We start from the raw sequence: 13145 nt of genomic DNA, 5'->3' as shown, positions 1-13145 counted from the left end.
GTTCAGGTGAGGGAAGCGTGTAATGAGCCGTGGGCGGAAGCAGTATCTCCTAGTGATAGCTGAATTACGTGTTCAGCTGCGTTGGAAAGAGAGGGAATTACACATCCTTTCTAGGCAACAGTGCGGAGAACCTTCATCGCGTCAGCTGAGTCATCGAGAGGAGGGGGAACGGAAGAGACTTCCAAATATTGCGGTTGGCAAGGCGACGGCGCCGTCAGCCAATCAGCAGTTTGTGGAGTGTGTGTGATGTAGGAGGGGACACACATATTTAGCTCTGTGAGGTATAGTATAAGTACCGCCAGTGGCAACACTGATCAAGGCAGATTAAAAGCAGGAGATCGGCTGGGAGAACTGCAAACAGGCGAGCTTCGAGATTGTTTTGGAGCAGTGATTCCCCTCTTCAGGAACTGCAAAGAGGCTGCTGAACTTATCTTCTAACCAGACTAGGAGAGGCCACAAGTTGAAAGTTCTTCTGGAGTGCAGCGAAAGGAGACCTGCCGGGCTTCCAGAGACTGAAGAGTTGCCCAAGTGAACCGGGTCAGCGCGCTGGTCCTGGGGAGCAAGCAGTTGTGTGGCAGCGGAGCGTCACATTGAACACTGCCAAGAACTTGGGACCCCTGTGCTTGGCCAAGACAAATGAACAATCAGGACTCCTTGAGGCTTTTCAAGAACTTTAAAGGGACTGGACCTGCACACCAGGGTGATATCTAATTCATCTTTCGCTTTCTTTGTGAATTGAGTGTCTAGTGTGTGGATTGGTTGCGCGAGTGCCTTTCAAGAGGCCTGGCTGGTGTCTTATGTTTCACTGTTAAGATCGCATGCCCCGATAATAGGGGGGGTATTTTAGAAATTGTCAGTCAACTTCCTCCTTGCTGTGAGACCTCTTATAAAACTTTGTTGGACTAGAGATCATGGCTGCTGGGGGAACAGTCTCCTTGCCCATTGCTGAACCGCCACCGGCAATGACGGTGACCATTGGGACATGCAGTCCGGTAGAAATGCTGGACCGTGTCAGAAAGACCCAAATTTACATTCTTTCTGAGGTCTCCAAGCAGGTGGAAGATGAGCTGAAAGGGTTCAAGATGTCAGTGATCAATCTAAATTCTAATATGGATGACCAGTCGCAGGTGATGGGGTTGGAGAGGTGGAAGAAGTCGATGAAGGCCTGTTTGACTAGGTGTCAGTACACCCTGGCTAATCTGGAAAGGTGGCTCAAGAGAGAGATGCACTCATGGAGAAGCATATTTGCACACATTGAAAAGTTGATTGATGGCTCGGATGATGCTTTGTGCCGAACATGCCAGTTAGAAGAGGGCAGAAGGTCTTTTGCCAGAGTAGCAGAAGAGAGTGAGAAAGAAAAGGAGGCAGGACTCTCTGGCCCTCTTGCCATTGAGTCTCAAACACAGGAAGACAGCTCACTCCAAACATGTCACCCACACCATTGGGTAGTTGTCTCTGTAGATCTCTTGCCACCGCCGGAGTTTGATGCAGAGATGTCAGAGGATCCCCGGGAGTTTCTGAGCAACCTTGAAAAGTACTTTAAGAGGCAAGGTTGGAAAGAGAAAGTATGGCTGTCTCAGATTGAGCGCCACATGAAGGGGGCAGCCTTGAAATGGTGGGAATACAGGCAAGAAAATATAAAAACCTGGCAGGATTTCAAGGTGGCATTCTTACAGTACTGCGAAAGGCTGTTAGTAAGACATGCCATCCAGAGAGACTTGGATCTCCCTCAGAGGAGATGGGAGTCTCTAGAACAGTTTGTGTGGAGGAAGCGATCCCTCTACAACAGACTGTACGTTGATGCTAACGAGGAAGACATGATTCAGTATATAATTGGCACACTGCACCCGGAAATCCGGCGGTATCTAAAGCCGCCTCTTCCAACCACATTGGAGGAGCTGGTCCAGAGAGGAACCGATGTTCAGCTGGACTTTGACCTCTCCGATGAGCAGGCCATGCAGGAGGCAGCCTCTGAAGGTGAGCCGGGCAGTGGCACAAAGGAGGTGTGTGTGAAAAATCCATATTCAGATAATAAGATATATATCACTGAGTAGCAGTTAGAAAGTGTTGCCCTTATAATAATTCTGACTTGGAGGTTAAGTTGGTGGAATTGACAGATTGTCATACTCTGCAAACATGGTTGTCACCTTTGTTTGTTCCAGTTATCCAATTTCATATTTCAGCATCTTGGAGGCTGGAATGAATGCCAGCAAACAGCCCCTACTTCCGGTTCTCTGAAAGACCAATTAGAGACTTGAAATGGAGCTTTGTGTTGGGGAGAGAGGCAAATGGGGGATAAGAAGGACAGTCAGCCGGTGCACGTCACCGACTATAACAGGGATTCCTGTAAACTCTGCAATAATTTTTTACAAAAACTCAAAGCAAGACAGCTTCTACACAAGTTGCATGAATAGTTCCAACTATGGTGCTTATTGTTCATGTTATTACAATATAGTCCCAATTAATGCCAGACCTCAACGCAGTTTTGAAATGATGTATTGGCTGCTGAGGAAGCCACACTTCCCAAAATGTAGAGCAGCGACGAAAACTAGTGACTTTTGTCAAGGGACAAGGTTGTTTTTCTTTGCTGCATCATTAAAAATCTCCTGTGCTGAAAAATGATAAATAGGACACCAACTGTGCTCCACATTCCGCCAGCGGGCAGAGTGAGGAGCCAGGGGCTGAAGTGTTAAGAATGTGTGGGGGCGTGAACAGAATTTTCCATTCAGTATGTTCATGCCATCCAGGATCCATGATGCCTCAAGTACACAATGAACTGTTCCTTCCCACTTTTCAGAATCTGTGTAATTACCACCGACTAATGAGCAAGCTGAGCTCAGCGCGTGGTCCATTGAAGGGCGCCCGATAGCGTCAGCTTAGAGGACACCAGTCTAAATTTAACTCAGGCACATTCACCACATCTAAATTTGCTGAGATTAAATATATATATATATATATATATATATATATATATATATATATATATATATATATATATATATATGCTGTACAAATACCACAAACTAATTTCCTTTGCAATTTATTGATAATCCCACCATTTTAAATCTTCATGTGTGTTTAGCAAGAAAATTGGAGATTTCGAATTATTGAATGCTACTGAGATGCACACAACTCTAGTGATCTACACCAAGGCAACGTTATTTTTCCTTGGTTCTTTTTACCCAAGTGCCGCACTTTCTTCAGAATGACCACAAACAAAGTAGTATTAGTGCACTGAATTTCTTCCACTGTTTAGTTTTTGTACAGTACATAAAGGTGAGTGGCCAGAATAAATTATGTTCGCCTTCTTTTTACCAAACATTCCAATAATAGTCAAAAATAAATCAGAGTTTGATAATGACATTAGTAACACAAGAGCAAAGTTAGATAACTTCTCATATTCCCATGAAGGACCGAATTAAATGTTTGAGATATGGTTCTGTTGCTTTTGTGCCTCTGTGTTGAGGTTTGTTGCTGCAGGGAGACTCTGACAGTTAGATTACAGCGTTGCTGCCTGAAACTGAAAGCGAACCGGAAGTTGGGATCACGTGCTTCTGTATTCAGTTTGCGTAGATGACTGCCTTCTTCTGAATGGGGGATGCAGTTATACGCAACGTAGGGGAGACTGTACAAAGATGCACCTCAAGCATAAAGAGAGACTATCAGTTGTGCTCTATTTGAGACCTGCATTGTATACATTCTGACCCTTGAAATGCGACTTTAGAGAGCAGTGATAACTTCAGCCGCCATTTTAAACATATAAATATTAGCAATGATGTGCATGAAAACACAATAGCGCTTAAACTTAAAATTATGTGACTAAAAATCAGTCAAACCCTGAAACAATTCTATTTACACACATCTGACATCCATTAGACATAGTTTGACAATTTTTCAGTAAGGCTGAAAATGTTTATAAATTATTCTGATGAATACAAAGTAAAAGAACCTAACTCAATTGTTTCTCGATACTCCAGTATAAATGAACCGTATAATTTTACTTTATACTCATATCAATAGAAAGTGAACTAACAATAGCAGTTTAAAGCTGATAATGTCTTCAAAAGTGTCCTACTGCAAAGTGCACGTATAATCCACCAAATCCATTAAATAAAAAATAAAAAAGACATATATTAACAGTAAGCTTGCAAAAGACATGCTACCAGTTCTCTTTAGGGTTCAGCGGCATAAAATGAGCTTTTCTTGTAAATTTCTGCATAATTCAATGTTAATCAGCCTAAGCAATCACAATGTTCCCCTTTTTTCTAAATTGAAACTGGGCCAGCACTATATATAATTATGAATAAGCAGAGTTGGACATGAGAGGAAAATGCTTTCATAGACTTGCAATGTTAATTAGTTCTGGCCACAGAGTACAATAAATGCACTTGCCTATAAGGTGGCAGGCACCCTTACCCAGGGAAGTTTTTATACATTAGGGTGAGTACTTCACCATCCTTTGGTGATGGACACAACTCTGAGTCTGCCCATGTAGATCAGCCCTGCAAGTATTTCATTCTACTTGTCAAGGACTCCTCAACTACACTTCACAGTGGAGCCATGAATGACACTTCAAGCTCAATTGGCTTCTGTATAGCAGCCTCCTTGCTACCAGCATTCTTTGAATTATCACAGCTCCAGCAAATCAATATGGGGCGAGCAGCATTCTGCCATAAAATGTACTCAAGTGTGCACTACAAAAAGGAAAATTCTACTCTTGGGTCCCATAAAGAATCAACTTGCCAAGAAATCCCTGCAATCTAACAGAAACAGCCAGCTTAAATGGTGGGGCAATTTCGTCAAGTACAGCATTTCTGCTACTTCACTAATAACTCATGATACTTGGAACGGAATAGGCTGTATTAATGGCGGCCATTATGTCATTACTCCAAATTATTTAATCAAAACCCTGGTAGCTGACAAGTACGATGAGAGTGACCCATCAACAAGTACTCGTAAATCCCAAAGGTCTGGTTGGAAGTCTTTACATTAAGAAAAGAACAGCAGCCAATATTTCAGTATCACATGGGTGGGTTATTGGCATGTTTTATCAAACACTGCCATCATTTCTATAGTACTGATAGAACAATACACAAGAACATGGATAAAGAAGTTCACTGCTCGTATGGATGCGTGTGCCAATGTTCAAGCGTATGTTCTATTTTAGAGTTATATATTAAGATTGGTAAAATTGGTCTCTCCAGTAAATTGCATGGTCAAAAACAAGGCTGAACCTTATAAAAACAATGGATAACCAAAGTTTGCCCCTGAAATAAAGCACCCCCTCCTCAGAAACTAAAAAGACATGCTGATTTACTATCACACTACAAACTTTTTTTCTAACTATATAGTAATAATATCATAGAACAATATGGCCATCTTTTATATAGTTAAATGAGTTGGAGATTCACCGAAGTGGAATGTGCTGAGCTTGTCATTAGTGCGATACAGCTTGATCACCTAATTTGTTTAGGCCAATTCTTTGTCCAACTGAGTTGGTTAAAAATAAATATCTGGTAACTGTCCATAGCGCCTAAGTATACCTCATGTTGAATGTATGCAGTGCTAATAGGCTTTTTATGTTATGTTATCAAGAACTTACTCCTGAGTCAGAGGAGCATGGGCCTCTATTTGGTCCCTTTTTAGATTGTGGAACCACTTAGATGCAATCCACAGGCTTGAGAAGAAGACAGCCATCTTTTTACGTTATGTAGATCGGCTAACAAACCCTCTTGGGTTGGGAACTGTAGTTCCTGGCTCATCCTGTTACTTCTAATGCAATTAGGAAGTATGTTAGTGGCCATATTGGCTATCTGTAGGAAACATTGGAACAGACATACATGACAATGTTGAAAACCATAAAATCCAATCTTTGGAAAACAACCGTGTACATTTCTGTAGGCATATAGCCATTTCACTGATATGATCGGCATTTGGCATCATCCGTAGCACAAAGGAAGACTCCTGTTGGCAATGCCTTAACATACAGCATGTGTGCATGGAACCATTATGAGGTCTTGAGTAAGCATCTCTTGTCAATTATTAGAATAACAGGTATGTGCATGAAGATAGAAAGAAGTTTAATGAATCTGATTTGAATGTTGTAAAGTGCAACGCAAAACAGAGACTGGAAAATGGATCATCATTTTTGGCCTTAACCCGTATGTTGTGAAAGTACGAAGCAGAACAGAAAATGGGTGAAAGTGAGATGGAACAACACACGGTATGAATGGTGAGGGTGAGCGTGGCTTGAATCATTGAATCTAATGAAGACAATTCACCCCAGTGGAATGGTCCTGATCCTGAGTGTTCATAGCAAATGCTGAAATTGGCAGATACATTTGGAGGAATGCCTAAGCACAGTCTGAAGCCACACAACATATTACCTGGAGAAGGCAGCAGTCGAGCTATGAAGTATTAACTTCTGCACCGTATTCCATAATGATTATCAAACATTGTCTGAGCCACAATATTTCACCCGATCAAAACGTTTTTTGTCATGGAGAACATGAGAACTAATTGACACATTCTAGGATCACAGACTTTACTCTTGATTTTGTCACCAAAGTAGTATGCTTTAGCATAAAATACTTGACAATGTAAAGCATTGCAGAACATATGAAGGCCCTCCAAGTGCTATCTGATGGAAAGTCAGCACGCCTGAATCATCAATGAGATTCCAATCAGTTGTCAATCAACTACTCCAAAAACAAGAATCAACCAACACCAGTACAGAGATATTGAAGAGATGCTATTGCAGCAGCGTCTATACAATGATGCCTGTTCCAACTGGCAAAAATATTCATCTCAAGGATTATCTGATCACTTTCCTATTAACAGATGACTTTGATGTGCACCAGCCAGTTCAACAGCAAAAGAAGTGACCTGAGCATCCAAGATGGAGGTAGAAATGTAAGTTCAATACTTTCATTAAATTTTCTACTTTTCTATTACATTTTCTGTTTACTGCATTCTCTTGTTCATTGCCCTCCGTCCCACCTTAGTCTTATATGGAATTTGGTGAGATTGATTCATCCCATCTTCTGTTACATAGTCAGACTTTTTTGCTTGCAAGGTGCACACATAAAGAGTAAAACAGGCAAGAATGCGGGGAGAGTTGTTCAATATATTCACCCCTGTATTAGCGTATTGACATGTATCAGAAACTTAACATAAGGTATTGTGTTCAGGCATTAAAAACATATTGGGGGTCATTCTGACCCTGGCGGCCGGTGGCCGCCAGGGCCACCGACCACGGGAGCACCGCCAACAGGCTGGCGGTGCTCCAACGAGCATTCTGACCGCGGCGGTTCAGCCGCGGTCAGAAGCGGAAAGTCAGCGGTCTCCCGCCGACTTTCCACTGCTCGTTTGAATCCTCCATGGCTGCGGAGCGCGCTCCGCAGCCATGAGGATTCTGACCCCCCCTACCGCCATCCTGTTCATGGCGGGAAAGCCGCCATGAACAGGATGGCGGTAGGGGGGGTCGCGGGGCCCCTGGGGGCCCCTGCCGTGCCCATGCCAATGGCATGGGCACGGCAGGGGCCCCCGTAAGAGGGCCCCGCAAGGTATTTCAGTGTCTGCCTTGCAGACACTGAAATACGCGACGGGTGCTACTGCACCCGTCGCACCTTCCCACTCCGCCGGCTCGATTACGAGCCGGCATCCTCGTGGGAAGGGAGTTTTTCCCTGGGCTGGCGGGCGGTCTTTTGGAGACCGCCCGCCAGCCCAGGGAAAAACTCATAATACCCTCCGCGGTCTTCTGACCGCGGAGCGGTATTATGGGGGCGGAATTCTGGCGGGCGGCCTCCGCCGCCCGCCAGAATTAGAATCAGCCCCATTGTCTGTCAGGCATCCACCAGCTCCAAGTATGCTGGAATTTGAAAGTTCTCCTTTTAAGTATGAGCCTACAAGTTCCAGCATGCTTGGCGCTGGGGGCTGACAAAGCCAGGACTCACCAAAAGTCCTCCTAAAGACCTGTGGCCAGTTGACAGCTATGGGAAATTGCTGTCAGTTCACCAATATATAATTGCCACTAAGCAGAATCTGTCTGGCATAACTAAAGGAAGAGAAGGATCAGATATACAAAGAAAGTAAGACACAAATACTAGAAGGGGGCTAAGCAAAATAAAATTGTCTTGGTTAATCAGTTCATGAAAGCAAAGAAAGTACCCGAGACACACACGCATATATGCATGCAGACACATGCTTGCATGCACATACTCGTGCACAGATGTGCACACTGGCACACACGCCTGCATGCAGACACATATGGAGACATCTGCATAGGGATATAGAGAGAAGTTGAGCAACATAGATAAATACAGAGGCAGGAATACAGATGCAGACGAGGGAAACAGAGCTGTTACCAGTGAGAACCAATATATCAATGGAATAGGATGGATGTTTACAGAGGCCTTCCCTTCAGCATTCACCTGTGCACCGGAATAACAGAGAAGGAAGCATATAATCACCTTAGGTGTCTGCCATCTGCTCTGCGCTAGCAGGAAATCCAAAAATAGAGCTGCTGGCAGAGCGTAAGCATGATGCTCTCTGACTACAGGGAGCCTTGAGGATCAAATCAGATGGAAAGTCAAAATGGAGACGGTGTTATTTCAAATGCTTTAACCATTAAGTCATACTGTTTTAGAGCAACACAGCCATTACCTTTTAAGGTTAAAAGCAGTATTTTTTAAAACAATCACATGCAGTTCCACATAAGCAAAGCTCTTAGAAATAAATATTCTTTACATTTACTAGCGATTGCATTAACTTGAAAATAGCTGCAATATGAGTTCTTCACCTTCTGCTGTATTGCACATAACAGGTTTGCAGACATGTGAAGGTTGTCTACCAGGTCTCAGAATTTCGGAGGAAAACTCCCACAATTAATAAAAGATTAGAAAGTCCCATGAAGCAGGGTTGTTTTTGCAACCTTTGCGTTTTTTTCCTCTTTCTTGAAAAACCGGGTTGCTTTACCTAGTCCCGGAAAAAAACATAAATGATTCCCCTTTCTTAAAATCCTTTCTCCAGATCTATATGGAAATATATATAACTGTCTCTGATTGGACAGGATCCTGTGTCTAAGGATTATGCCACCTTCAGGTGAAGTTATGCTGGGTGCACTGGACAGCCTTATCACACACCCACAGTAACATAGGATACGACAGCGGACAGTAGACCACTTTAGGACTGATTTTAAAATGTACATGATAGAAAAAAGTATGGATAACTTTAATGTGTAGTTCAGGAATTGAGAGAACCTCTCATGACCCAGGTTGAGCAGGAAACAGAGCACCACACCCCCTCATGCCAATGCCCATCACTTGTGGCATCACAGGACACACCACACTGGGAGAGATGAGGCAGTCCAGAGGACTGGGTTGTTTATACTGACATAGAAGTAGGACCAGTGCTCCATTGTTTCATTCAAAACAAACTTTCTGAACCAAAACATGATTACTTGGATATGTGAGTAGGCATACAAGACCCTGTAGGTGACTTTGCAAGGAGGATTCCTGCCAGCAGTACTTGTGTTAAGATCTATGCTGCAAATAGAATTGAGTCCTTTTAGACATAGAGCTGATTGCATTTCCTGGCAGTCAGCAATGGTCAGACAACTGCAATATTTTATTAGTTGTGAATGATCACATTTTCATCTTGTCTTCAAAAATTAATAATGTGTGAATTTATTTTTCAGGAACGGCGTCGTAAAAGCTTAAAAGAGCTGTTCAGAAAGAAAAACTAAACAAGAAGCATGGATTGTTTTAGCAGGTAAGAACAGATCTCCCACCACAATATAATAAAGCTCATTAGGTATTTCAGTAAAATATAATAAAAATAATTTTAAATGTACCTTACATTTGAGGTGCAATATTCCTGTATTCTTGAAGGAGCAAAATACTATATGAAGCATTTGCTAGGTATATGGCTCTTTCAGTGCCTGCTTGGTATAGTTCAGTGCTGCACCACGTTCCACACTAGAAGAATTTCACAGCAGGGACTTGCACATTGTTAAGGGGGAGCTTAGCAATATGTTTGTCCTACTGCCCACCTAATGGAAGTGAAGGTCACTTCTGAATTTTCATTTTCTCCTGTATCCTTCAAAGATGCTGTCCGGAGGCTTGCTAGTGACCGAGGCCTTCCTTTTGTCTTAGTTGTCAGTTGCACTGCTCTAGCAGGAATCATTACCCTTGTGAAAGGATAGAAATTAACTTGATTGGACACTGCACGAACACCATAGCAGGGAAGGACGCTATACAAGAGGCCGAAGTCTGAAAATTGGTTGCCACACTCTTCCAGTTGCACTAAGCTTGAGTCTACTCATGTGCAAGTTGTCCAATGCCAACACATCATTCTGTGACTCAGGGATGTTCTTCCAGTGGCCACTGCCATGTAGCATCCCCACAAGCAGAGTGCACCTATTTAACAACTTGTATAATAAGCACATTTGGGGAAGTACAACTTTTGATGAGCAGTCTCAAATTACATTTTATAGTCAGTCACAAGACTATGGTTGCCAAAATCATACATAGAAGTTCATTTTGTGACATGACCATTTTTTAAGCTTGTGGATTGTACATTGTTTTGTGTTGAAGACATGTGAAAACATTTGCATTCCTATAAAATGTCACCTAAATGTTTGCTGTATGTTTTTTTAAGGTGTGACATATGCCAGGTCCTTCTCTGCAACTTGTGGCAAGACAATCACCTTTATCCAAGCCTTTCTCTGCTACATGCTCAGGTATGTAACCCTCCCTTTCCATCATAACCTGCTTGCTCATCATGTTTCAGAATTCAGATATTAGACCTCTGATAAGTGATGTGCTGATGAGAACATTTGTAGTCATTACCCTATTGTCTCAGGCTGTTTCCTTTGGCACAGAAGAGATGAGAGAGCGGATCAATCAAAATTAATGTAATTGCTCTAGGCACTTTCCATTCCATGAAGGTATTGGAATGCATCCAGAGGAATTCCTGTGGCTTATATTAGTTCAAATATGTACATCCTTTACTGCTTTGATGTCTAAATCAGCCTCTGTAAAAGGCAGGAGTATGCCCAGGTGAGGTTGTTTACCTCGCTGTGCACAGGATTCAAACAGAATCTTACAGACAGTGCTTAATTTCAGCTGGTGGTTTCTGGCACTTGGCACAGGCACTTAATTTTCAACAGCAGCCCTTTTTACATTCTGCCACATGGTGGTGCTATTTGTAGAGATGAGCACAACAACAGTTGTTTATTAATTCGATATACATTAAAAATGACTAATCCCTGCTACCCAAGCCACTCTTCTAGCTTTAGAGGCCTTCTATAATATGAATTGAAGCATGTGATAGTTAGTAGTTGTATTGATACAGTCATTGGCAGTGCTGACAGGAGCAATGGGTTGCACAAACTCCAGTGGCCTCCTGAAGAGGGTCCTGGCACTTATTCAATTTTTTTTTTAGAAATTAAGCACTGCAGTCAGATGAGGTCCAACAAGGCTGGAATTGTCTGTGTTCCCATTACTTTGGGGTGGGGCTAAGACGCATGATTCTGGCCTGTTGTTTTATAGGACCACTGAACTAAAAACAATGGAATGCAATGCTACATAGACACATTTCTAGGGATTCCCCAATTAATTCAAAGATTTTTGATCCATCGCATTTGCTCAGTCAAATCTCACCCTTGCCTGAAATATTGCTCACAAAAATGATAGAAAGCACAACAAAGCAGTGGGTTCCTCGTTTTTGAAACAGAAAATTATTTTCTGGCTCCGAAAGTGAGCATAGAATACAAGTAGGAATGTAAATTCTTATTGCTTTGCATAAGTCACATGCCTGCATGAGGCAGGCACTCATTATAGCCTGACCCCGCATTTCAGGAGCACTGACTATAAAATATTTATAAAGTTCGTGCAGTGCTCTTATGAAGACATTTTTCTCTTTAATTTCCATTCCATTCAATTGACATTTATCATTTTTTCACAAATTGCCCAAAAATGGGAACATTAGTAGTTTGAACGTATTTGAAAGCAGCATCTGTCAAATAAAGAGCGTTTGTACAATCTGTTGAGCAATTTATAGGGCCTTCGAGTATATAAATATTTTATTAACACATACAGTTTTAATAAATAGGGTAACTTGTCAAAAAAGATCTAAGCTGATTATGTTTTACATAAGCTAAGGGATCGTTTTCAATGAACTTTTTATAAGCAGCATTTATTATCGTGCAGAAATGTATTTTGTAAGGTAAAATTCAATGCAAATACCCTGCCGATCTTTTGAGCCAAGAGATAATCTGTTGATGAATATAGATTGAACATTTCCTCTCACATCTCATGATGCCATATCCTTGTTCCTTTGACCTTTCAGGTGCAGGACCTGACAACCACATCTTCTCAAAGCTTCTGTGCTTGTGGTCCAATGGCGTCGCTACCTGAGTGCAAACTGTAGCCTCTATGGAACAGGCCTACCATTGAAAGATGTCGACAGTCACAGAGCTGCAAAACTGTAGAAGTGCTCTTCAAATCACTACTGTCCTTCTTCAGCAGAAGTTCTTAATGTGACAACCCAACTCTTCCAGAGGAAAGGAGACGAGACACAACCAGTCAGACTAAGGGCGTGACTGACTCCATCATTTGTAAAGCCTCAGTGCTGTGCACTGCCTCTCAGAATTAACCTGAAATCTGCCCTCGTTAAGCGGGCCTTTTTACCTGTGCATTGACTTCATGACTTGATTGTCATTTCATTATAGGATTCTACTAATATTTTTTACTGCATTATTGATTGTATAGCATTAAACATGTTGCCGATAATTTCAATAAACATTATTTTTATACATAGAGTGTTGGTATTTTGACTTAAGCCTTTATACACCTGTGCATGGTTGGTAGAGGGCATGCTTGCAGTCAGTGCTTAATTTGTGACACAGTAAGTGCCTCAGGGCCAAAGAAGTCTGCTGTCACGACTGCCGAATGTTGGGTTGCCAAACAACAAGGCTGTCTAGCCTTTATTTCATCTCATGTGTCTTTCATCCAACATTTTACACTCCATACCCCTATATCACACTCATGTTTGTTCCTTTTCATCCCTACATTTTCCCTTTTCCACCTATTTTGCTTCCTCGATCTTACACTCTTTGGTGCTTTTCTCTCTCTTGTTCTGGG

The 13145-nt window shown here is 42.2% G+C and overlaps 1 protein-coding gene and 1 long non-coding RNA gene across 2 annotated transcripts; both read left to right on the top strand.

The window, feature by feature from the left end:
- The first annotated feature begins 274 nt into the window (after positions 1 to 274).
- On the top strand, positions 275 to 2960 carry ARC (activity regulated cytoskeleton associated protein). The gene has a single exon (XM_069220860.1). The coding sequence runs from the start codon at positions 912 to 914 to the stop codon at positions 2052 to 2054; it is 1143 nt and encodes a 380-aa protein (XP_069076961.1). The 5' UTR covers positions 275 to 911; the 3' UTR covers positions 2055 to 2960.
- Positions 2961 to 2981: 21 nt separating this feature from the next.
- Positions 2982 to 12817, top strand: LOC138282869 (uncharacterized). Its single transcript, XR_011201017.1, has 4 exons — positions 2982 to 6912; positions 9698 to 9771; positions 10660 to 10741; positions 12352 to 12817. It is a non-coding gene; the product is annotated as an uncharacterized lncRNA (long non-coding RNA).
- The last annotated feature ends 328 nt before the right edge of the window (positions 12818 to 13145 follow it).

The sequence above is a fragment of the Pleurodeles waltl genome, chromosome 2_2 (genome assembly GCF_031143425.1).
Source record: "Pleurodeles waltl isolate 20211129_DDA chromosome 2_2, aPleWal1.hap1.20221129, whole genome shotgun sequence".
NCBI classification, from domain to species: Eukaryota; Metazoa; Chordata; class Amphibia; order Caudata; family Salamandridae; genus Pleurodeles; species Pleurodeles waltl.
Note: the sequence above shows the minus strand (reverse complement) of the source record. Positions and strands in the feature narration are given on the sequence as shown.

Excerpts from the sequence above, each read along its gene's own strand:
- ARC (XM_069220860.1), top strand. The coding sequence starts at position 912 with ATGGCTGCTGGGGGAACAGTCTCCTTGCCCATTGCTGAACCGCCACCG.